Raw genomic sequence first — 23,164 nt, forward strand, 5'->3', positions numbered from 1 at the left:
ACCAACACCTGGGAAATCAAACTCTATTAATATCACTAGCATCTTAATAGCTTTTTTTAATGTAGAAAAATAATTTCTATGAGAATTCAGGAAAAATATAATTCAACTTGTCTCCACCACATTTCTGTAAGTATGTTAAGTAGGTCAGGCAAAAGAAACAAGTTTAGAAAAGGCATTTCCTCATTTACTTTTTATAAATAAAATATATATTCTGTAATCCTAAAGGAAACCTTAATATGTATATCCATCACACTGACTCAGAGCTAGATTTCTCATATTTGAATACATACATTGAAGAGGCTGCCGTTGAAACTCCCAAAAGCTTCCAAGATGACTCCATGAGATGTGGAGTGTGTTGTTCAAGACAACACAAGTCCAAAGCAGAAATTCAAAGGGCTGAGCAGAAAAGCATTGCCTCAAAACCTGTGAAAACAGGCTTGCCAAATGTCAATGTTTGGCCTGGCCAAAGGTAGGCTTGTATCATTTCTTTACTTAACAATACACAAGCATGACTGAAGGCTATCAGTGCTCCAGTAAACAACTCTGGTGGCCCACAGAAAGATTTAGATCAACATCCACGGTATTGGATCAGGCCCCAATTCAGGAAGTTAGGTGTTAAACAAAGCTACATATCTGAAGAAAGTACCCTTATAGATACTAACATAATGACATTGTGATTCCCTTTATATACATACAGTAGAAGCTGAAACGGTTGGACATGCTTACAAATTAGAGGGTGTAGTAACTATACAACACATGCCTTAAAAAAGTGTAAACGTTTTACAACAGATTATACAGAACCTTCTAGGAGCTATAAAAACACCGGAATCACAATATTACAAGTCATCACTAACAAGGAATTCTATTTCATTTTTATATATATTTATATTTATATATATAATTGTTACTTATATAATAATTAAAAATCACTTTTAAACAATTATACAAGTTCACTTTAAAATTAACTTGTTAATAAAGTTGTGCAAAACAAGCTGCTTTCTATAATTAAGTGAAGTATTCATTCATTTATTTATGTCTTCATTTTTACAAAAAAATAATAATAGAAAGTTCATTTAGAAATGTGTCTCTTTTTCTGTAATGGCTGAAATGTTGCCATCACCTTTCAGTTTGGCATCGTAGTCGTTTGCTGTAGCAACATATGAGCCAGCTCTGATCTTGCCTCTCATTTTCAGATCTGGGCTAGCTGCAATCAGTTTTCTGAATCTCTGGAAAAGAGTAAGCAAATTAAAAAAAAAACATTAAGTATTTCTGTCATTCTTATAGTTATGGCAACTCAATAAAACCTAGTTCACACATATTGTTCTTTTTAAGCACAGGTTCTTGAATATATCAGGGTTTTAACATCATAATATATTTTGGTGTTGCATGGTGCAAACTTAAAACTATGTATGTATGTATGTATGTATGTATGTATGTATGTATGTATGTATGTAATATGACTATAAGGGCTTTGGATTTGATTTGGAAGAAATGTGTCAGAAAGCATGGGAGGATGAATGCAGCACCAGTCTATGCCTCATTAAAGCAGTCACGTTTCCTTCCAGGATTAGATAGCTGTAGTGACAGGTACAGTCAGGTGATGTGTTCAAATAAAGCATATTCGAAAGCACCTCTTTGGAAGCGAATCTGAGGCATACACAGCCCTAATAATGTGTTCTCCATTCACTCCATAATAGATTACTTAAGATAAAAATATTGTTGCTACGATGTGCATAAATTTGTGGCCCTCAACTTATTCCTTAAGGACTTAAGGAATAAGTCCTTAAATAGGCTTGTGATTATTAAAAAAACAACAACAACCGCAAAGCAACCGTCCTAAAATGTAAACATGTTATTTGGGTAACAAAAATGTCAACTTTTGCACCCTTCCAAGCTGTCTCTTGGTTTTTTCCATAGGTATCACCATAAATTAAATAAAGGGTAAATTCAGTGGTGGGATTCAGCCAGTTCGGGTGAACCAGTAGTTAAATTGCTGGATGGCCCCGTCCGCCCCTTCCAGGAGTCCCCACACACCCCATTTTGGCTCCCAGGTAAGTGCAGGGAGGCCTCCTAGGCCCAAATGGGGCATGGTGGGTGCGGTGCACCCCCCGCAGCCCGTTTTCACTCCCAGGAGGCTTCAGAGAGGCCTACTAGGCCCAAAATGGGGTGCGGTGGGCTCATCCCCCCCACGGCTCATTTTTGCTCCCAGACGGGTGCAGGAGGCCGAGTGCTGTCTGTCACACATCCCTGGCCACACCCACTATGGCCACGCCAACCAACCGGTCATTAGAGCAGAGAACCGGTTGTTAAATTATTTGAATCCCACCACTGGGTAAGTTAATAAATTGATTGTTATCATTTGATATCTGCATTTATTGAATCACAATAATAGGTACAAATTTATGCAGTCGGAAGTCCATCAGTTCTGAAGTACTACCAACAGAATGTAAAGACTCAGTATTCAAAAAGATGTATATTCTAATTTTTCTTCCTAGGCTTCTACCTAGAACTGCTCGTCTACTATATCAAACTGCTTTATAATAAAAATAAACATCACCTCCAAGATGGTTCCTTCTGATTTCCACAATTTTACACAGATCCACAAAGGAATGCAGACCATGGAGGAGAGAGCCATCATCCATCCAATACCATAACCCCAGTCTGGGTATGTATATACGTTGTTGTACTTCAAAGGTTTATATTTCACCAGGAAAAATATGAAGATGGCCTGAAATAAGGAAGGAATATGTTACATATACTTGAGAAAAAAAGAGAGTGAAATCTTGCTCAGGAAACTCTCTTCATCCTAGTAAATTAATATAGTAGGTCATATTTTGGAAGACAGATGGACAGCATGCTATCACTGCTTTTTCCTTCAATTTCAACGTAACTTGCATCTGTCTCCTTTTTTACCCAAAGGAACCAGATTTCACATTGAAATCCAAATGAGCTTTAATTTAAATAAGAAAGACATAAAGACTTCTTTTCAATTTGGTCACAAGTTGCATTTGTGCAGATCGACTTAGGGCTTGTGAGTAGAACATGTTTCCATTTGCATACTACTGCGTTGATTTTTTTCCTATCTCTCAGAAACCTCTCACAAACATTGCAATGTATGCAATTTCAGGTGGCCTCAACCTGGACAAAAATATCAAAATGTTCAATAGACCTCAAACCACTTCAAGTTTGGAATATTTATTTCTGCAAATAGCTAAATCACAACAGTTTGGTATGTTCAGGACAGAATGGAATTGAGAATTCTGCACATGTTTTGCTGCAGTGCATTTCTCCAATAAAACATTGTTACAACAATGCATATATTATATATATAACTTAATATACAATAAGCAAAATGTACACAACCATACATGGATACACAGAGAAAAATGCCGAAAGCGTGGGGAGCGTGGAGGGGTCATGTGCACATGCACGGGGGTGAGGCCCATTGAATTATGGGTGTAGGCACGTACGCACACAACCCCCCCATGCTCCCCCTGCTTTTGGCACGCGACGGCAAAAAGTTTAGCCATCATTGTCATAGACCCCTCTGTGAATGTATTTATATGCATGCTTGTGTCCATACCCACCCACATGCACACATTTGTCTATATAAGTCCATCAATTTTCTTTTGTATATCAATGGCACCGAGTGAAATGGCTCGTGCCAGCAAACCAAGTTAGTTTTTTCCAGGAATTGAGGGCAGGGTACAGCAAGATTTGGAGACAAGAGTTATGTAAATCAATTAGGATTTAGTCTACCACATTTTTGTCCAAGTGTCCAATCTAATCTAATAGGCAGATTAGTAAACTCCTATGCCATGAAGGAAATGCCATATATTTAGATACTGTATAAGTTACATCTCTTATGTAGTCTATCATTGCAATATGAATTAATGTACAAAGAAACAGTGTGGTTAGGGCATCAGCTTGGAAACTGGGGGGCCCTGAGTTCTTGTCTTTAGGCACCAAGGCATCAGCTGCAGGACCTTGGGCCAGTCATTGTCACTGAGCCCTAGGAAGGAGGCAATGACAAGTTAATTTTGAAACCTTGTCAAAAAACATCAGGGATGTCCAGGCAGCTGTCAGGAGTAAACACTGACTCAAAGGTACACACACATATGTGTACACACACATACACAAATTGAAGATGGCAAGAAACAATGCCTTAAATTGTTTCTTGCCATGAATCAGGGTGCATTAGGAAAAAAAAATCTAATATAACATGATCAATTAAAAAAATAGCTAAGTATATGGAAGGATATTTCATAAGGGTTTTTTTTTCCACTTAACCACTTGAGATTTGTTGCATTCTCCTTGTATTATCTACTTCTGCAAAATAATTTGAACAAGACATCTGGATGAAACCTTGCCAGAGCCTTACTAATTGTATTCTCGTATTAATCACGTGTTTTATTACTTACTGCACAAATGCCAGGAGTAAGGAACATCCAACACCATTTAAACAATACCAGTGGTCTGTACCCAATCATATCTTCAATGTTGTCATAAAACCGATTGCTTCCTATGCGAAATAAAAGAGCAAAGTGTGAGTGTGCATCCATGAACACCTTAGTTTCAGTCTAGTGACAATGCTTCTGGAATGCTGTAGTGACACAGACGTTTATACACTATTTCTTAGATTCACCCTTTCTCTGTGATTGTCAATGAATGCCTAAAAATGGAAGGCAAAGGCAGCTGCTAAAAATGTGGTTGTTACTGGAAAGAGACATTGTCCATTATTTACTGGGTCTGGTTTAGCTGTAACTACATCAGCTATGGTAACACAGTTCTTTCCGGTGCTGCTTTAGGCCCCCGAGAGTGCTCTTGGCATGATGTCCATTGTGTCACTACACATCTGAGGAAGGGATGTACAAGGCTGTCACTTTTATTTTCCTTTGGAGCCACCTGAGAACGATGCTGTATCATGAGGTTATGACATTACAAGAGTAGGGAAGAGCCTCAAGCTTCCTGATGCCACCACCTTCCAAATGTAACCCAAAAATAAGATGGAACCTATTGCTAAAGATAAGGAGAGACTCCAAGGGGATAAACATTAGCTCAGCATCAATTATTTCACTATCAGCAGGAAAAGACAAAGGGAAAGAGAACAGCAAAAACATCATGCTAAGACATTTTATTAAATGTTTAACATCTACATGAAGCCATTGGAGGAGGTCATCTGTAGCCATGGGGTGAAATATCATCAGTATGCTGATGATACCAGCTGTATATTTCTGCCCCTGATGAAGTAAGCAATAACACTGATGTCCCGTCTCGATCCTTGGAGGATCGGGAACAACAGGCTTAATACAACCCTGGCAAGACTGAGTGGCTTAGGGTTTCGGGAATACAATTGGGACCAGGAATATGGTTGTTAAGTCTAAGTGACTTAAGTTCACTAAGTTAAAGTTCAACTGTGCTTACCTCAACTTTTATTTGCTTCACAGGACTGCAAAGCAGGGGTGAAATCCAGGTTCTGACAGGTTCGGGAGAACCGGTAGCGGAAATTTTGAGTAGTTTGGAGAACTGGCAAATACCACCTCTGGCTGGCCCCAGAGTGGAGTGGGAATGGAGATTTTGCAATATCCTTCCCCCAAGAATGGGGAGGAAATGGGGATTTTGCAGTATCCTTCCGCTGCAGTGGGGTGGGAATGGAGATTTTGTAGTATTCTTCCCCTGCCATGCCCACCAAGCCACGCCCACAGAACCGGTAGTAAAAAAATTTGGATTTCACCTCTGCTGCAAAGGTTATAAATGCAAGAATTACCGTTTTTTTTGGAGTATAAGATGCACTCCCCCCCAAAAGAGGGTGAAAATTTGGGTGAGTCTTATACTCAAATGCAGCCCTGCCCACCGGCTGGCCCCCACCCTTTGGCCTCTGCCTCCCAGCAATTTACCTCCTTGCAGCAAACAGCAAACAGCTCATTTCAGCTTGAGCACAGCCTGATTAGCACAAGAAAAAAAATCTGCCTCTCAGCAATTTACCTCCTAGCAGCAAGCAGCACGCAGTCCATTTCAGCTTCAGCACAGCCTGATTAGCACAAGCAGCTGATTGTCGTTGGATTGGCCTCCCGACCCTCAGCTGTTTCAGGCTGCAGGGATTGCCATTGCTTATTGCTGCGCAGGCCTTCGCCTCTTGCTGCAAGGAGACAAATTGCTGAGAGGCAGATTTTTTTTTTCTTGTGCTGAAAATGAAAATGAAACTAAAGCAGGCTGTTTGCTGTTTGCTGCAACAAGGCAAATTGCTGGGAGGCAGAGGCAGATTTTTTTTCTTGTTTTCCTCCCCAAAAATGGTAGGTATGTCTTATACTCCAGAGCGTCTTATACTCCGAAAAATACGGTTGTTGGACAGTTACTTCTTCATCCTTGTTATAGCTCTGAACAATTGCCATATGAGACAATCACTAAAAAAGATACCCATAGATCAGTGCACATTATACCTCTGTTCATTGAGTGCACTGATTACCAGTTTGTTTGGGGGTTCAATTCAAGGTGCTGATAATGATTTATAAAGTCCTGACTGACTTATTTGAGAGACTGCCTCTCCCCAATCATATCTTTCCATCCCATCAGGTCTGGCAGAAACAGCATGTTGCAAGTCCCATCCACAAATGAATGCCATCTGATGGGACCCAAGAGAGACCCTTTTCTGCCACAACACCCACTCTTTGGAAGATCATGTTCCCTGAAGTCAAGCTGACCCTGACTTTGTTGGACTTCTGGAAAGTCCTGAAGACCTGGCTTTGCTATCTGACTAGGAATCCAGTAATGGTGGTCTGGAGTCTGTCGGGGAAATTAATGGTATTCTCCCACATACTATGTTGTACTGGTTGTTAATAGTTTTATTGTTTATAATTATTTTATTGTTATGATTTTGGCTATTTTTAAAAATTATATTTGCATTTAACTTTGTAAGCTGCCCAGACTCATGGAAATATGATGGGCAGCTACATAAAATCAATAAACCAATAAAATCTTTAAAAAGAACACCGCTTGGGGGGGGGGGGGGCAAAAGCCCTACTAAGCAGGTATATACAAAAGTATGAAGGCTATTGCTTAACGCATTGTAGCCGCCCTGAGTCTCCGGAGAAGGGCGGCATATAAATCGAACCAATAAATAAATAAATAAATAAATAAATAAATAAATAAATAAATAAATAAATAAATAAATAAATAAATAAATAAATAAATAAATAAATAAATAAATAAATAATAAATAAATTAATAAATAAATAAATAAATAAATAAATAAATAAATAAGATCTTCTATTTTCCCTGAAGAAAGATAGGATGTTTATTCCATTTCACTGCACACTTATTTTGGCAGATGATGAGTATCTATGTACCTAACCGAATAACTCTACAAAAAAAATTCCCAAATTAAATTTGGAATGTTGTATTAAACCATTAATTCATGGAAGTTGGATGAGTTTGCTTGTATACTATAGCAATACAGTTTTAATGAATTAGATTGATAAATCAAGGGACACTCTTTATTCATACTTTATTTCATATACTGGGCCACTGGTTCCTGACTGATTCCTCCCACTGTTGCTGTTCAGGGTGAATTCAGCTTTCTGAGAATATTCTAGTTTAAGAGCATTTTATGTAGTCCACATATATGGGGTTGCATCTCATATACTTAGTACTGAATGCAGTTCACACATTTACTACAGTCTGTATTTAATTATTGTAAGTTTAATTTTTTTTCTTATATTTATAATTGTTTCTATATTTTTACTTTTATGGCATTCTGAGTCATTGTGATGACTCCCCCAGACACTTTCCCAGATACTTCTCCAGATATCAACTCGGGGAAGATGAATCAGTTACATGTCTGGAGGGGAGTTGGTCAATGGCTCCAAGCAGCCATCTGATAGGGATTTGGCTGAAGAACAGCTGCAGCGGGACAGCCCTGAGGCTTCAGGTGGGAAAACCACATAGCTGCAGCCAGTCAGTGATGCCTTCTTCATCTGATCCAAGAATACATAGGGCAGAGAAAAGGCTGGAGCAGCGAAGGTCAGCCCGATTACTTGCAAGGAGGCAGCCTTGCCCTTTTTAATGAGCTGCACCAGAAGCTGGTTATTTAGCACAGCAGACAGATGGAGGCGATGCTGGGAACAACGTGTTCATTTCCTAGCTGTGTTTTCCCTGGTCATTGTGATGCAGTCCTTGCTTTGATTGACACCAGGTCTTGACTTGGATCATGCCTTGTGAACTCTGCACTTTCCTTGCCCTGTAAACCCGCTTGTATTATGGATTTAACTTTGCCAGGTGGGTTTATCTCATTTGGGAAACTTTTAAGTGCCTTGTGGACTCATTGGCCACCTCTCTGTGGACTAGCATTAGTCTGCTTTTGGAAGGACTTAATTGAGACTTCTGGGTTTTGGGTGAAGGGAATTTCTGGGAAATATTAATAAACCCACTAAATCACCATTATGTGCATGTGAGTGAATGAGTGGGACAGCACAGCCACCCGGAGTCTCTTTGGATAGAGTGATAGGTGGCACATAAATTTAATAAATAAATTATTTTTTAAATTATAGAAGTATTAAATTAATTAATTAAGTATTCACAAAAGAGTCAAGGGTATTAAATCTGCACTCTGTATTTAACTCCTAAACCCTTAGAAACAAGGATAGCTATATGGGAAACAATATTTATCAGAAGGGAAGATCCATAAACCATGCTCCTTGACAATTCTAATCTTAAAATTTTGCCTCAATTCATACATTTTTATCTGACAAGGTACATTATGGAAATAATTTCTGTGGGAAGAAACAAAGATAACACTAAACATTTTGTTTTGTTGCCCTGCATGATCCTTTCTCTGCAGAAGGCCAGAAAAATTTCCCCAACTACTCCCTGGAAAAGATACTGATGACAATGTATATCTAGTGTATATTTAACATGTTTGAGACATATTTGTTTAATGAGAAACAGGACATAAATAATTGACATCAAAAATACATTTTTCAAATTATCCGGAAAAGTATTATGTAATTTCAGGCAATAACATCAATAGTTGACTCACCATAAAACCAGCCAATGCAAATACATTCAAATATAGCCACAAAAAGAAGGCACATTCCACTAGCAGCATAGGAATCAAATAGTTGGAAAACATACATTCCACCCTGAAAAAGAAAATTAAAAAAATAAGAAGGTTGTGGCTTTGTGACATTTTAGTGTTAAAAGTGAGGATTATTTTCAGAAAGCATTCACTGGAGGATACCATGTAATTTTTCAAATTATAACTGGAAAAGAGGAAAATACAACATTCTTCTTCTTTGCACAAGTCAAGAGGAAAATTATTCCTTTAAAGGCATTATTTTCATTGTGGGACACCTCCATTAGTGTAGTAATATTAGTGTCACAGCAAGGATTTACCTTATAGTAGTTAAAAGCTAACCTTCATCAGTAAGTTTAGGTAAGAGACATCTGATAAAATGCTAGCTGTTCACTCTAAGCTCTGCAATACAGCTTAAAGTAAAATTCAGTCGACAAGAAAATTTGCACAGCGTTTAAATGTTCCTCGGAAATTATACAGCACCAGAGTGGATATTGCAGTTCTTTTCAACAGCAGTGCATTTCCCCCCTAAATTTAACTCATTAAATGTTTTGGGTTTTTTGAGAAAAAAAAATTGTAATGAAAAACCTTATGTGGCAGTAAATGATGCAACAGTGCCATTTGGTGGACCATGATACACATTGCAACTTGATTTGCAAATCACACATTCTAGAATGTACAACATATATACTCTTTGAAACAAAAGGCATAGAAACAGTGTGCTTTGAAAAAAAAACTCCTTTTGCTAAAGTCTATTCAAAACAGCTGCAATAATAGATAAATTAGGTTTGCCTCAGAATCATGAACATAGGCCCCTAAATACTATTTTCTGGGGAGTGACAATAGTGGTGTGACTCTCATATCCTTTTCCAGTCACATAGAGCTGAACACTGTGAGTAAGGCTTTGGTCTCTTGTGTAAGGTAGGGCTTACCACATGTCTCCAATAGGTTTGTATGCATATTTTCCAGTGAAAGAATCTTCTAGACTAGCTCTCCACACCAAAACCTGACACTAGCCACATATCTCTTCTGGAATTAGAGATTTTTTTAAAAAAGGTTACTTCCTTTGTTTTTTTAAGGTATTCCTTTTATATACATATTTTATGGTTGTGGCATAAAATCAATGTTGGAAGGGATAATTTAATGCGCTGAATCCAATTCCTTGTTCAATTCATGATAGTTTCCATAAATGGGATATCAATCATGGCAGAGATGTAATCAGCAGTATCGCAAACTGTATCTCAGAGACCAACATGTCTTCTTAAGATCATATATCTTGTAGGGAAAGATGTAATTGTTCTTTAAGGTAACCTGATTGCTTACAATTAATCCATTCTGTGAAGATGATGAAGTAAAATACCACTATCTTGATGAGCAATATCAAAGGCAACTGAGGGTTCAAATTTCATGTATCTTGGCAGAGGTCATCCATCAGTGATTAAAACAGATTCTACCCTATTCTAATCTGGAACTCAGAATGGATATCTTATTCAGCCAATATGAAGGAGTTGGTAAACTCAGGATAAAACTAAATTCAATTTAATGTTATGAAATATAATAACTATTTATACTCCTGTGTTTTTGCCTCTGTCATATAAAAATTACAATCAATGGCAATTCAATAGTTGATTACTAATATGGTTCTTCTTATTCAATTTATTTGATTTGTATGTTATCCATCCCCTCTCCCACCCATTTCATCTACGTGATTCTGGGCGACTCACAAGAGTTTGTAGTAAAGCATAATCCATCAGTGATGATTGGAGAGATTTTGTACATACAAAAATTCGATTCACTTGGTGAATGAGAAGGGCATGTTGAAAGGGATAATCTAGTCCTAATTCCTAAATAGCTTTTCAAATCAAGATCACCATTTTATAGGATGCTATAATACATTTGACAAGAAGGTTTAATATTTCTAAATGATTGGTAATTTATTCCAAAACCATTTTTTATAAATATTTCTGGTTCCAATCATTTACGAGTCATCCAATATGCTTCATAGAATTCCTGACCCTAAAAAAAATTTCTCCCCTACTTCACAGTTGTGAATGTTATTAAATGTATCTTACCTCTGTTAACATGATTAAGCCAAGAAAGTAAGACACAATTGAAAGAGCTAGAATCAACATTTCTCTTCTGTATCCCCTCCGGAAAATCTTGGGGTACATATCCACCACTGCTGTCACAAGACTCTCAACACACACAAACTGTATAAAAAACAGAAGCAAGGAAAACAAATACATTCCCATTTCTATAGCAGTAATCAGTGCATGAAATGTTTTGTAGCATTCCCAACCCAGTGCTATAGGGAGCTTTATTCAAACTACATAGCGTGTGAGGCAAATTGTGATTCTGATTAAGTATATTGCTGGTTTTTGGATTAGCATTAGTAGAGTCAGACCATCCCTATTATTCCTCAAAAAGAGACACAGGACAGATTTTAATAGTTTTCTTAGCACAAAATTAGGCACTAGACTGTATTATTTCTTGATTGTGCTATGAATAACTAGGGGGATTATTCACCACTTAAAGAGATATCCTGGGCTGAGGACAGTTCTCCACTTTTTCATTCCCATCTTCAAACTCAACAGTATTAATTATATGTTCTTGGAATCTAATCCTTCAATAGCAATAGCATTTAGATTTATATACCTCTTTACAGTGCTTTACAGCCCTCTCTTAGTGGTTTAGAGTCAACATGATATTGCTCCCAACAATCTGGGTCCTCATTTTACCACCTCAGAAGGATGGAAGGCTGACTCAACCTTGAGCCTGGTGAGATTTGAATTGCCAGATTGCAGGCAGCCAGCAGTCAGCAGTAGCCTGCAGTACTGCACTCTAACCACTGTGCCACCATGGCTCATGTGATTAAACACCATTTTTTAATTCTTTAGTTCACTGTCCTAAAAGTCAGTGACTTCACCAGGTATATGTCTATCTCTCGACTGTACTTTAGTGACTGGTATACGCTTTCATTCTTTTAGAACTGCTATTTTCCAATGAACCCATGGCTCCAATGGGAAAGCTGGCTTCATTGCCTTTTCTCTGTCAAACTCTTGGTTGTTAGCCTTTTAAATTTCTCAAGTTTAGCCTGCAATTGAGGCCCATTATTTTCAATTCGTGTTATTATACATTTGCCTCTCAGTTTTCTCTTATTATTTCACAAATAATACCTGTCTGGATATATTAACAAGTCATGTATGTTTATACCGGTAAAGAACAACTCTTACTATGTAACAATTCTATATTTTAGGGACCTTCACAGAAATTAGTTTGCAATGTTTACAACTGTGATTTGTACCTGACTATCTAATCCAAGGAATATAAGCATCATGAAAAACAAAGTTGCCCACAACGGAGAAAGAGGCATCATTGTTACCGCCTTTGGATATGCAATGAAAGCAAGTCCAGGTCCTGAAAGTGAAATAAACAGGAATTAGATACATAAATGAGGACTTGTTCATATATTGATCACATTATGAATATTCCTATATGTATATAATTGATGGCATGGGATGGATCAAATCTCTTTATAGAAAATGTCCAACTTTTTTCCTGCACAATTAACTTATCTTCAAATCCCATATTCAAGTAGACCATCAAATATATTTGTATAACTTACCTGATTCTGCAACTTCTGCTATGGGAACCCCCTGTTCATAAGCCATAAAGCCAAGAACAGAAAAGATGGCAAAACCAGCCACAAAGCTTGTACCACTGTTCAGGCAACAGAGCATAATGCAGTCTCTATCAAATAAAGAGCAAAATCATTGTTTAATTTTAAGTGCTTGACTTTATACCACAGTTTTGGAAAAAAAATTCAGAAAGAGAAAACCAGGAATTTCCAGTAGTTTTCCACGTAGCTTATTGGCTATACTTCAGTGGTGGGTTTCAAAATTTTTAACTACAGGTTCTGTGGGTGTGGCTTGGTGGGTGTGGCTTGGTGGGTATGGCAGGGGAAGGATAGTGTAAAATCTCCATTCCTACCCCACTCCAGGGGAAGGATACTGTAAAATCTCCATTCCCTCCCCAATCCAGGAGAAGGTTACTCCAAAATCCCCTTTCTTCCTGATCAGCTGGGACTTGGGAGGCAGAGAATAGATGACGGTGGGTCCAGTCAGAATTTTTACTACCTGTTCTCTGAACTACTCAAAATTTCCGCTACCGGTTCTCCAGAACTGGTCAGAACCTGTTGAAACCCACCTCTGCTATACTTCTAGTACATTTATAGAGTCAAATGGATTATAGTACATTTTTGTCACACTTAGTATCACCAAATTCTGCTGTTCTAGATCTTAGAGATTTGATGAGAATTTTAATGACACCTCTTTTTTCACTTTGTGTCCAAAATGCACCACTAAAGTATTTGGCTGTTCATTGGTAGCCTTTGTCAATATTATTTTCCATTTGGATGCATTTTTTTAAAATTCAATGTCCTCTCAGAATATGAAAAGAAAACTTCTACAAACTGTCTCACATGGAATATAATTACTGGCTTTATGGAATTTCAATATTATATGATTGACTACATTATGTTGCATATGCACAATAACATTCACATGTAAGTTTTTCTTGCAACGCTTTAAGGAGAAATGCATAACCAGAGCATTCTGAAATGTAGCACTATGTTAAGCTAAGTGTACAATTTAATATTCAAATAACTTGTGATTATTGTAACTATTAATTAACAATCTCTGTTTTCTACTTTCTTCAGAATATGATATCAGTTTGGGTAGGTAAATGTTTACAATATTTGAATTCATGGTTGTCAATCAGTTTGAAAAGAGGAAAAATTGTGTTAAGAAATATAAAATCTCGTGGCACCTAAAGATTGACATGTTTGTCACTTTTAAATGTACTTTGAAGGTTTATATTCCACAAGGACTTATCTGAAATACGTTGACAAAGATTCAGTATTTTTACCTTACAAGACAGACAAAATACAGAATGTGGAGTATGATACAGAAAATGATGTTTTACTGGATCTATGAAAGAAATGATTAAAATTAAAAAAATTAAAAGGGAATAGAAAAATAAAGGGAAATGCAAATGATAAACAATAACCTGGAAAATGTTTTATGTATTACAATTGAGGGGGGAGACTATGTGATGGGATATAGAAGAATCAAAGAGAAATCAAATCCTAAAACAATATTTAATTGAATTAAAGATTGTTAGACATAAAAGGAAGGATAATAAAGTTGGTTTATTTGATCAAGGTTAAAGTAAGACTTTTTGTTTTTGCAATGTTCTGGCAACTTTTTATGGATTTTGTGTTGATACCAGGATTGAAACTTTGATGTTTTATCAATTTGCTTCTAGAAAAGGAATGAGATATGGGCTGAAGGTTACCTATTTAACCTTAGAGGACAGAGATGTCAAACTGGCCACCTCCACCCCAGCTCCACAAAGAGAAAAAACATTGCAAGACATCATGTGATGGCAATGTGACACTGCAAGTTTGACACCTATGTTATAGGGGATTAAGAATTATTAATTTTGTTTATATTTGAGATAATGAAGGTTAGAATACATTTCTTTATATATTTCTTTTCTTCTTTATATTTTTTATTTTCTGCCCTTTTTATTGTTTCTTTCCCTTTCTATTCTTTCCCTGTTCATATTAGTTTTTATTATTGTAATTAAAATTCTTTAAAAATTACACTCAAAAGAAAGATTCAGTATGGATGAATATTACTCATTTATTTTATGGTCAATATATTATTAAATTATCTTGATGATGTTATTATTGATAATATTAATATTATTATGATTCATTGCACAGTTGGACAATGTTCAAACTGGATTTGGCATTTTTATCTAACTATCAAGCTCTTCCTAAGGTTAGGATAGGCAAATGTGAATACTTGATGACGATTAAAGGAAGCATTGCAGGATGTAACCTGTTCCAAATAAAAAAGTCTTTTGCAATTGTCTGATGGTGATCTTTTCAATGCCAATGATGTTCAAGTGATGCTCCAGTTGCTTTGGGATTATAGAAGCCTGTTACTATTGGTGCTATAGTACCAAAGAACATATCTTCTTCTCCTCCATGATGAGGAGAAGAAGATATGGAGTGAACAGAATTGTAAGAGAAATAGGACAGATAGATATTGGTTGGGTTGTGGATACAGGGCTCTAATCACTGCAATTTAAACTGAACTCTGTCTCAGATAAGGAGCCAATAAAACATCATGCATTATAATGATAATGAGACTGATGCCATATGTAGCGTTTCCTGTTTCTGATGAGATCAATACCAATCAGTTGGCATTTATTGGCATGTGCTGGCCCCAAACCCAAAGCACACCCAGTTTTACTTTTAACATATTCAATCCAAGATAGGATTTTATCTTGGAGATCAACATGTATCTCACCAATGAAACAGTGTCCAAACCATTTAAACAATGCATAGTGTTTATTAGTGTACGCAGTGTGTATGCATGTATGTGTTTAAGTGTTTTAACTAGTCTTGCATACAATCTCCAAATAATTTCCTTAATTATACACCTAGATTTATAAATAGAATGACCCAATTGTGCATTACCTATAACAGTTATTATTGTAGTTATTGTAGCTCCCTAGGGCTGTCAAGCATCCCAGGCAGATAGCATAGGAGAAAAATATCTGTGTTCCAGCATCTACCCAGACCTGCAAACATAAAAATGCAAAAATAATTTAGGAAGGAAGAAATATTTTCTGTTTCAGAATTGTATACAATAATTCATATATATTATTACCAGAATGCCTTGTGGCCATATTTTTAGCTAGATAACCAGTTTAAAAATTCAAAGATCATCATGCGATTAAAAAATAAACATTGCCTTTTGGTTGTTTTTGTTGTTACTCCTTTTCCTCCCATTATTTGTGATTTGTTTATTCTAGTGAATAATAATTCACTAGCTTTACTAGATAAACTACACTCACTATTCTAATGTAAATACAATTATTTTTTTCAGCAAACCTAAAATAAATACTCATTTATTTTTGGGGGAGGGCAGAATTCCTGTTTTATTGACAGAAAGTTTCTACTATGACTACATGATCTTAAAGGTAAAGGTTCCCCTCGCATATATGTGCTAGTCGTTCCTTTTGGGGGCAGTGCTGATCTCTGTTTCAAAGCCAAAGAGCCAGCGCTGATCTCCATGGTCATGTGGCTGGCATGATTAAACACCAAAAGTGCACGGAACGATGTTACCTTCCCACCAAAGGTGGTCCCTATTTTTATACTTGCATTTTTTACATGCTTCCAAACTGCTAGGTTGGCAGAAACCGGGACAAGTAACGGAAGCTCACCCCGTTACGCAGCACTAGGGATTCGAACCACTGAACTGCTGACCTTTCAATCGGCAAGCTCAGCGTCTTAGCCACTGAGCCACCGCGTTCCTTACATGATCTTACTGTAGTCTAAAACTGATTTAAGAAGCCAAGGGTTTCCTCTAAAGTTAGATCAGGGATGGATTCTAAATTTTTTTTACTACCGGTTCTGTGGGCGTGGCTTATTTTGTGGGCATGGCTTCAGGGTCATGTGACAGTGGGCATGGCTTCAGGGTCATGTGACTGGATGGGCGTGGCCAACTTAATGTCACTCACATCAAGGGGTGCCTTGCCTGGCCCCTCCCCTCCCAGCTATTCCTTGTCACAACCAGCCTCAACATATCTATAGTTCTGTAAAAATGTTGTTCACCTTTTTTCAAGTTTATTATCTATATACTATAGATGCACTTTTCTGGACCACTGAAACAGTGGTGGGTTTCAAAAATTTTTACTGCCGGTTCTGTGGGTCTGGCTTGGTGGGCATGGCGTGGCGTGGCTTGGTGGCCGTGACAGGGGAAGGATGCTGCAAAATCCCCATTCCTTCCTCACTCCAGAGGAAGATAACTTCAAAATCTCCATTCTTCCCCCACCCCACTAACCTGCTCTGGGAAGGAATCAAACTCCCCCCTCTTCATTTCCCCAAATAAAATATTACTCATAAGAAAAGGCTCCCAGAAAAGCAAGGAAAAATCAAGCTGCTAACAAGGAACCTGCCTGATACTCATTCCATATTCCTGCCAGCTGCATAAAGGAAACTTTGTAAGAAGAAAACAGCTACCAGTGCTTAGAGATAATAGAAGGTGGAAGCCGGAAGTTCAGCTCCATTTACAAGCAGGCAGAAAACTCATTCAAGACAGGATATTTCACAATGGAAATCGCCCAAACCATTTTAGAAACACAAAGCCCATGTTGCACAAACCCCAAAAATTCAAAAACATAGAACCATATAAGAATCCCTCCCAGTTTGTTGTTCAGCTGACCCAGAAACAAACTGCTGAATGTCACTTTGCTTCTGCAAGTAAAAACCTCCTTCCAGCAGCTGCTTCTTGGCTTGTCAATTTAAAGTGACAGTGTCTTTTTCTTCTTCTTCTTTGCCAAGTGATCTCCTGGCTGAGACGCGAGCCCTGATTTTTTCCTTCTAGCTGATCAGTTGGGAGGCTTCTTGGCTTGTCAATTTAAAGCGATGGTGTCTTTTTTTTCCCCTCTTCTTTGTCAAGTGAGCCCTGATTTTTTCCTTCTAGCCAATCAGCTGGGAGACCGGGAGGCAGCGAATAGATTGGGGGCAGGGCCAGGCAGAGATGGTATTTACCGGTTCTCTGAAATACTCAAAATTTCCACTATCAGTTCACAAGAACTGGGGAGAACCGGTAGCAACCCACCATTGAGTTAGATACTCACACGAAGTACATCTGTAAACATTGCATCAGTGGAACTAATGTTTGTAGAAATTAAGTACACTGGAAAAAATGTTTTCTTTAAACTACAGTTTCCAGGGATTTTGGCAATGCGGATTGGAGTAAATGGAAGTTATAGCATACTACATCTACACCCAGGCAGCAAGTTAAAGAAGGCTATTGTAATCCATAATTCCAATCAAAGGAAGGTGGATTTGTATAGGAACTGATATCCAGCAAACAAGTCATTACTATTTCTCAGAAGAACCTCAATCACACTTTTAATTTTATACATAGCCTTTTTTTTCTGAATTCTCAAACTGACGGAACAGGCAAAAATAATGAGATGATTAAGCAAAATTCAAATTTGACATCCCCTATTTTGAGTGTTAAACTTCAGTGCACATGGTAAGGGATTTGTCTATGCTACATTCTATATATTTCATTATTTATATCTTGCCTCATCTCTTAGAAGATCAAGGCAACGTTGATGTTTTTCTCATTCTATTACATCCTTATGACTGTCTCAGCTACAGTCAATCATCCATTTCTTTCAGAAAATTCTTTGAAAAATGTATTCATTTCTCTTGCGGCTTTAGATGCTGTGATGGAGATCAGTTTAGACATGGTTAAAGGCATTAAAGACAAATTTGTGAAGGGCTATTTATGGCTCTTGGACGATTGTAAAAAAACTGCACACTTTCAAACCACTTGCTAGGAAAAAACAATGGAAAAGTCCTATTGCTATCTTCTCTTCCTTCTGAGTTCTCACATGCATTTGGCTGGTCACAAAATGTTGAACATGATATGCAGTTGTTCTGTTCCTAAAAGATTCTCCTTTAGTTCCAATTTTTACCATGTTTAATTCAGAAAGTTAGACTAGCACCAACCACTATTTTTAATATATGGGAAAGAGAAAGAGACAAGAGAAACAACAACTATTCATGGTACTCATGATATTGTTTTTCTACAGGTAGTCTTCAACTTACAACATTTCATTTAGTGACTGTTTGAAATTACAACGGCACTGAAAAAAAGTTCTTTGTAATCATTTTTCACACTTAACGACCATTGCAGCATCCCCATGATCACATAATCAAAATTCAGATGCTTGGCAACAGATTCATATTTATGATGATTGCAGTATCCTGGGGTCATGTGATCACCTGTTGTGACCTTCTGACAAGCAAAGTCCATGGGGAATCCAGATTCACTTAACAACCATGTTATTAATATAACAACTGCAGTGATTCACTTAACAACTGTGGCAAGAAAGATCGTAAAAAGGGCCAAAATATACTTAGCAAATACATCTCGCTTACCAACAGAAATTTTGGGTTCAATTGTGGTTATAAGTTGAGGACTACCATATTTTTCGGCGTATATGACGCACAGGAGTATAAGACGCACCTTAGTTTTTGGGGAGGAAAATAAGAAAAAAGCTGATTGGCAGGTGGATCGGCCTCCATCTTAATACTGTTCCTTGTTTTTAGCTGTATTGTTTGGTTTTTTTAAAAAAATACTTTTGTTCTGTAAACAGACCACAGTAGCACAATTCAAGTTGGACAGCTCTATACTGTAAACATTTTAGATACATATATACATAAAATATTATTTGGAATTTATTATTTGAACGTATGTCCAAAATTAATTCCACAGGACTATATCATATGAAGTGTAATGGAAATACATAGTTTGGCACATTGGATTCTCCAATTTTATTTTTTTGATAGACTCTATTTTTGAAAGTTGATGACTTCCAATTCTCAGTTTACTATTATATATAAATAGGTGAGGTAGAGTATAAACTAGCAGTGATGACCAAGATAAAATAAGTAGGGCTTCACAAAGAACATAATTAATTACATGTTTTTTTCACCAGAAAATGCAGTGATCATCACTATTCATAACATCAAAAGAGACTTTTTCAACTCGTGGCAAATTAAAAATGAAAAGTATCAGTGATTACTTGCTTAATTCTTATATAGTCACTTCTATTACTACTGAGTTTTATGCTGAATTCCCATGCTGTTTGAAAGATTTTTATTTGCAGGGTGTGGCGAGAGTTGCTAGAAAAATATAATGCTGGCTTAGAAAGAACTTTGGTTTGATTCATTTATATTTTGATCTACTTTTATTTACAGAAGACTGCAGTTACCTACTTATTGCAGAGGGTAGCTAACAGAAAATACTTTTGCTTGTCCAATGCAAAGTACCCAATTATTATTTTTCCCTACCTACTGTGCCATCAGTACCAAATCCTACGCCTGTGATGGCGAACCTATGGCACGTGTACCAGAGGTGGCACACAGCGCTCTCTCTGATGGCACGCGAGCTGTCACCCCATGTTCCTCTGAACATGCGCACACACTCCAGCCAGTCAGCTGGTCTTCGGGTCTCTGCCATGCATGTGCTGGAGGAGGGCCGTGGGGAGGCAGGACGAATGTGGGGGGCATGTGTGCATGCATGGGGGTGGTTGCATGTGGAGGGCACCACAGGCATGTGTGGGGTCACGTACGCATTGTATTTTGGGGATTCGAGTGCATATGTGCGCATTTGCACATGCACACGTGCTTTGGGGACTCAGTCCAGAAAAGGTTAGCCATCACTGTCCTATGCTTTCAAAGCTTCTCCATCAATGGACAGAAAGCTAGTGGCTATCCTTTGCATTGCTGGACTCTCTCAAGCACTCATAGCTGAAAGCAATTAGGATAGTTCAGCAACAAGAGAGGTGTTTTTCCACATTCACCTGCTAGCTAGTACTCCAGATAAAAGAATCAGTTGCAAAAGAGATTTTCCACACCATTAATTTCTTCCATCCAGCGATCTAGGGAAGGACATCAGTATGAAATGACATTCATTTCATGCTGTTGGGTGTTCTCAACCATCATCAGGTCATCAGCCTTTGGGGAAGTCCAGAGGCATGAAAAGAGCTCTTCCACATCTTTGGTTTCTCTAAGCTGCATTGAAAAGGCCTTTTGAAGAGTCTGGAAAAAGCTTCAAGCTAGCTAACTCCAGTACATGCAATGGCAACAGGGGTGGGTTCTACTTACCTTTACTACTGGTTTGCAATGGGAGCACACATGCATGCTTCACTTGCACGTGCATGCTTTTGCCCATGCGCAGATCACCCATGATGACGTTGTGGTGGGTGGGCAGAGCCTTTCGCCAGTTTTACTACTGGTTCTATAGAACCAGACCGAACTAGGAACAACCCACCACTGAATGGCACGGTCAATAGCATACAACTCAGCTTCCAGCGGAGCTACCCAGCTGCAGGAGAAGGCTCTTTCCAGACTTCTCCCACAGTGCAACCTCTATGGAAAAAGCTCAGATTGGTTTTGAAGCAAGGAAGATGATCGTTTCATGATAGTTCATTCACAAAGCACCTTTATGAATATGACAATTTTCACAAGTTCACCCTACAAGCCTGATGAAGGCTGCACGAATAAATAATTGAAAGACTATTTTTAGTGTCTATCAAAACAGCGGAAAAGAAAAAGTGTTTTTTCCAGTGAAACCAGTCTATCAAGGCAACCTGGTCTCCCCAAATATGGGATGCAGTATACTCTTTCCGCTTTCATCTTTCAGCCCCAATCCAGGAACCTTCGCAGGCAGTCGCTTTCATGACAAATTATTTTTGTGTTGAATTTATATTTTACCAACAAAGAAATGAAGGGAGACTGATATAGATCTATTTCAAGCTATTTAGCTCTCGTCTAAAGCAGGGGTGAAATCCAGCAGGTTCTAATAGGTTCTGGAGAACTGGTAGCGGAAATTTTGAGTAGTTTGGAGAACCAGCAAATACCACCTCTGGCTGGTCCGAGTGGAGTGGGAATGGATATTTTGCAATCTCCTTCATCCATGAAGGGAGGGAATGGGGATTTTGCAGTATCCTTCCCCTGGTGTGGGGTGGGAATGGAGATTTTGCAATATCCTTCCCCTGCCACGCCCACCAAGTCACGCCTACAGAACCGGTAGAGAAAATTTTTGAATTTCACCTCTGGTCTAAAGGGTATGGGTAGCTGACGAGGCCTAAATAGTTTGAAATAGATCTATACTAGTCTCCCTTTATTTCTTTGTCGGTAAAATATAAATTTAACAGCTGAAAAGAAAACTGCCCTTGAAAAGGGCAAACCTTCCTGAGCTACAGAGTAACCAACTCAGAGGATTGCTTCCCAATTATCAGGAAGGCCAGCATAATTCAGACCTTCAGTCTCTTGGACATAGTAAATTTGGAATACCTAATGCAGGGTGCATGTGTCCCATATTCTTTTGTATACTCCCTTTCTCAAGAATCTATGAAATGTTGGCAGGAAACCACTGAATAATACAGCATGATTTAGTATTTTTCTCTAGGGAAAGAAATGTCTTCAACAAATATAACATAGGTTTTTTTAATGTAAATCTATCCAAGAAAGGGGCAATTCATAGATATTTCGTTCCAAATATGATAGTACCAAGTGACAAACTGTGTGTTGTGAAATCAGAATGCTAGTGCTGCCCATTTGTATTTGCATTGTGGCTTTGCACACATGATGTTGAGATGCACACTTCATCATTTGGCCCTCTTGGCCCAAAATTTACAGTTTTTAAGTCCCCAATTGAAATGCCCAGCTCCTGAAGCTTGAAATACATAAACAGAACAGCAGAAATATTAAATACTCAACTTTTGCCCAAAGATAAATGGAGCTTGCTACTCATCTGATTTGTGTCAGCTTACTTGTCTCAGCAAATGGCAACACACCATTTATCTCAAAAAAAGACCAGCAGATTTAGATTTCATTAATTAAATGGGAGATTCCACCAACAATTTCAGGGCTGTATAATATATGGAATAGTTGAAACAAATATCTTGGAAGAAGGAACTGGCAAACAACTTCTCTACTGTTGCTAAGAAAACATCATGGACATGATCATAAATTTAGGAAAAGTTGAACTCAATAGGAGGCAGACTTTACCTTTCACTTTGAATTGAATAAAATTAGGACAAAGAGAAAAGAATCTTCCATTACAGGCAGTCCTCAACTTACCACAGTTCATTTAGTGACTGTTCAAAGTTACAACAGCACTGAACAAAGTGACTTATGATGATTTTTCACACTTGTGACCATTGCAGCATCCCCATGACCATGTGATTTACATATGGATGCTTGATAACTGGCTCACATTTATGACGATTGCAGTATCCCCGGGTCATGAGATCCCCTTTTGGAACCTTCTGACAAGCAAAGTCAATGGGGAAATCAGATTCATTTAATAACCATATTACTAATTTAACAACTGCAGCGATTCACTTAGCAAACATGGCAAGAAAAGTCGTAAAATGGGGCAAAATTCACTTAACAAGTTTCTCACTTAGCAACATAAATTTTGAATT

The 23,164-nt window shown here is 37.8% G+C and overlaps 1 protein-coding gene across 1 annotated transcript in view; it reads right to left on the reverse strand.

Moving 5' to 3' along the window:
* Window positions 1–23,164, reverse strand: part of SLC6A11 (solute carrier family 6 member 11) — a 114,859-nt gene that overhangs the window by 1,548 nt on the left and 90,147 nt on the right. The window contains exons 8-15 of the mRNA XM_070933672.1: window positions 15,621–15,724; window positions 12,696–12,820; window positions 12,375–12,487; window positions 11,143–11,280; window positions 9,035–9,137; window positions 4,422–4,522; window positions 2,558–2,728; window positions 1,121–1,226 (exon numbers count right to left, since the gene is read on the reverse strand). Coding sequence (XP_070789773.1) covers window positions 1,121–1,226; window positions 2,558–2,728; window positions 4,422–4,522; window positions 9,035–9,137; window positions 11,143–11,280; window positions 12,375–12,487; window positions 12,696–12,820; window positions 15,621–15,724 — 961 coding nt within the window. The remainder of the gene's footprint in view (window positions 1–1,120; window positions 1,227–2,557; window positions 2,729–4,421; window positions 4,523–9,034; window positions 9,138–11,142; window positions 11,281–12,374; window positions 12,488–12,695; window positions 12,821–15,620; window positions 15,725–23,164) is intronic.

This window comes from Pituophis catenifer, unplaced genomic scaffold (assembly GCF_029215685.1).
Source record: "Pituophis catenifer annectens isolate HBS135680 unplaced genomic scaffold, rPitCat1.0.hap2 SCAF_2, whole genome shotgun sequence".
NCBI classification, from domain to species: Eukaryota; Metazoa; Chordata; class Lepidosauria; order Squamata; family Colubridae; genus Pituophis; species Pituophis catenifer.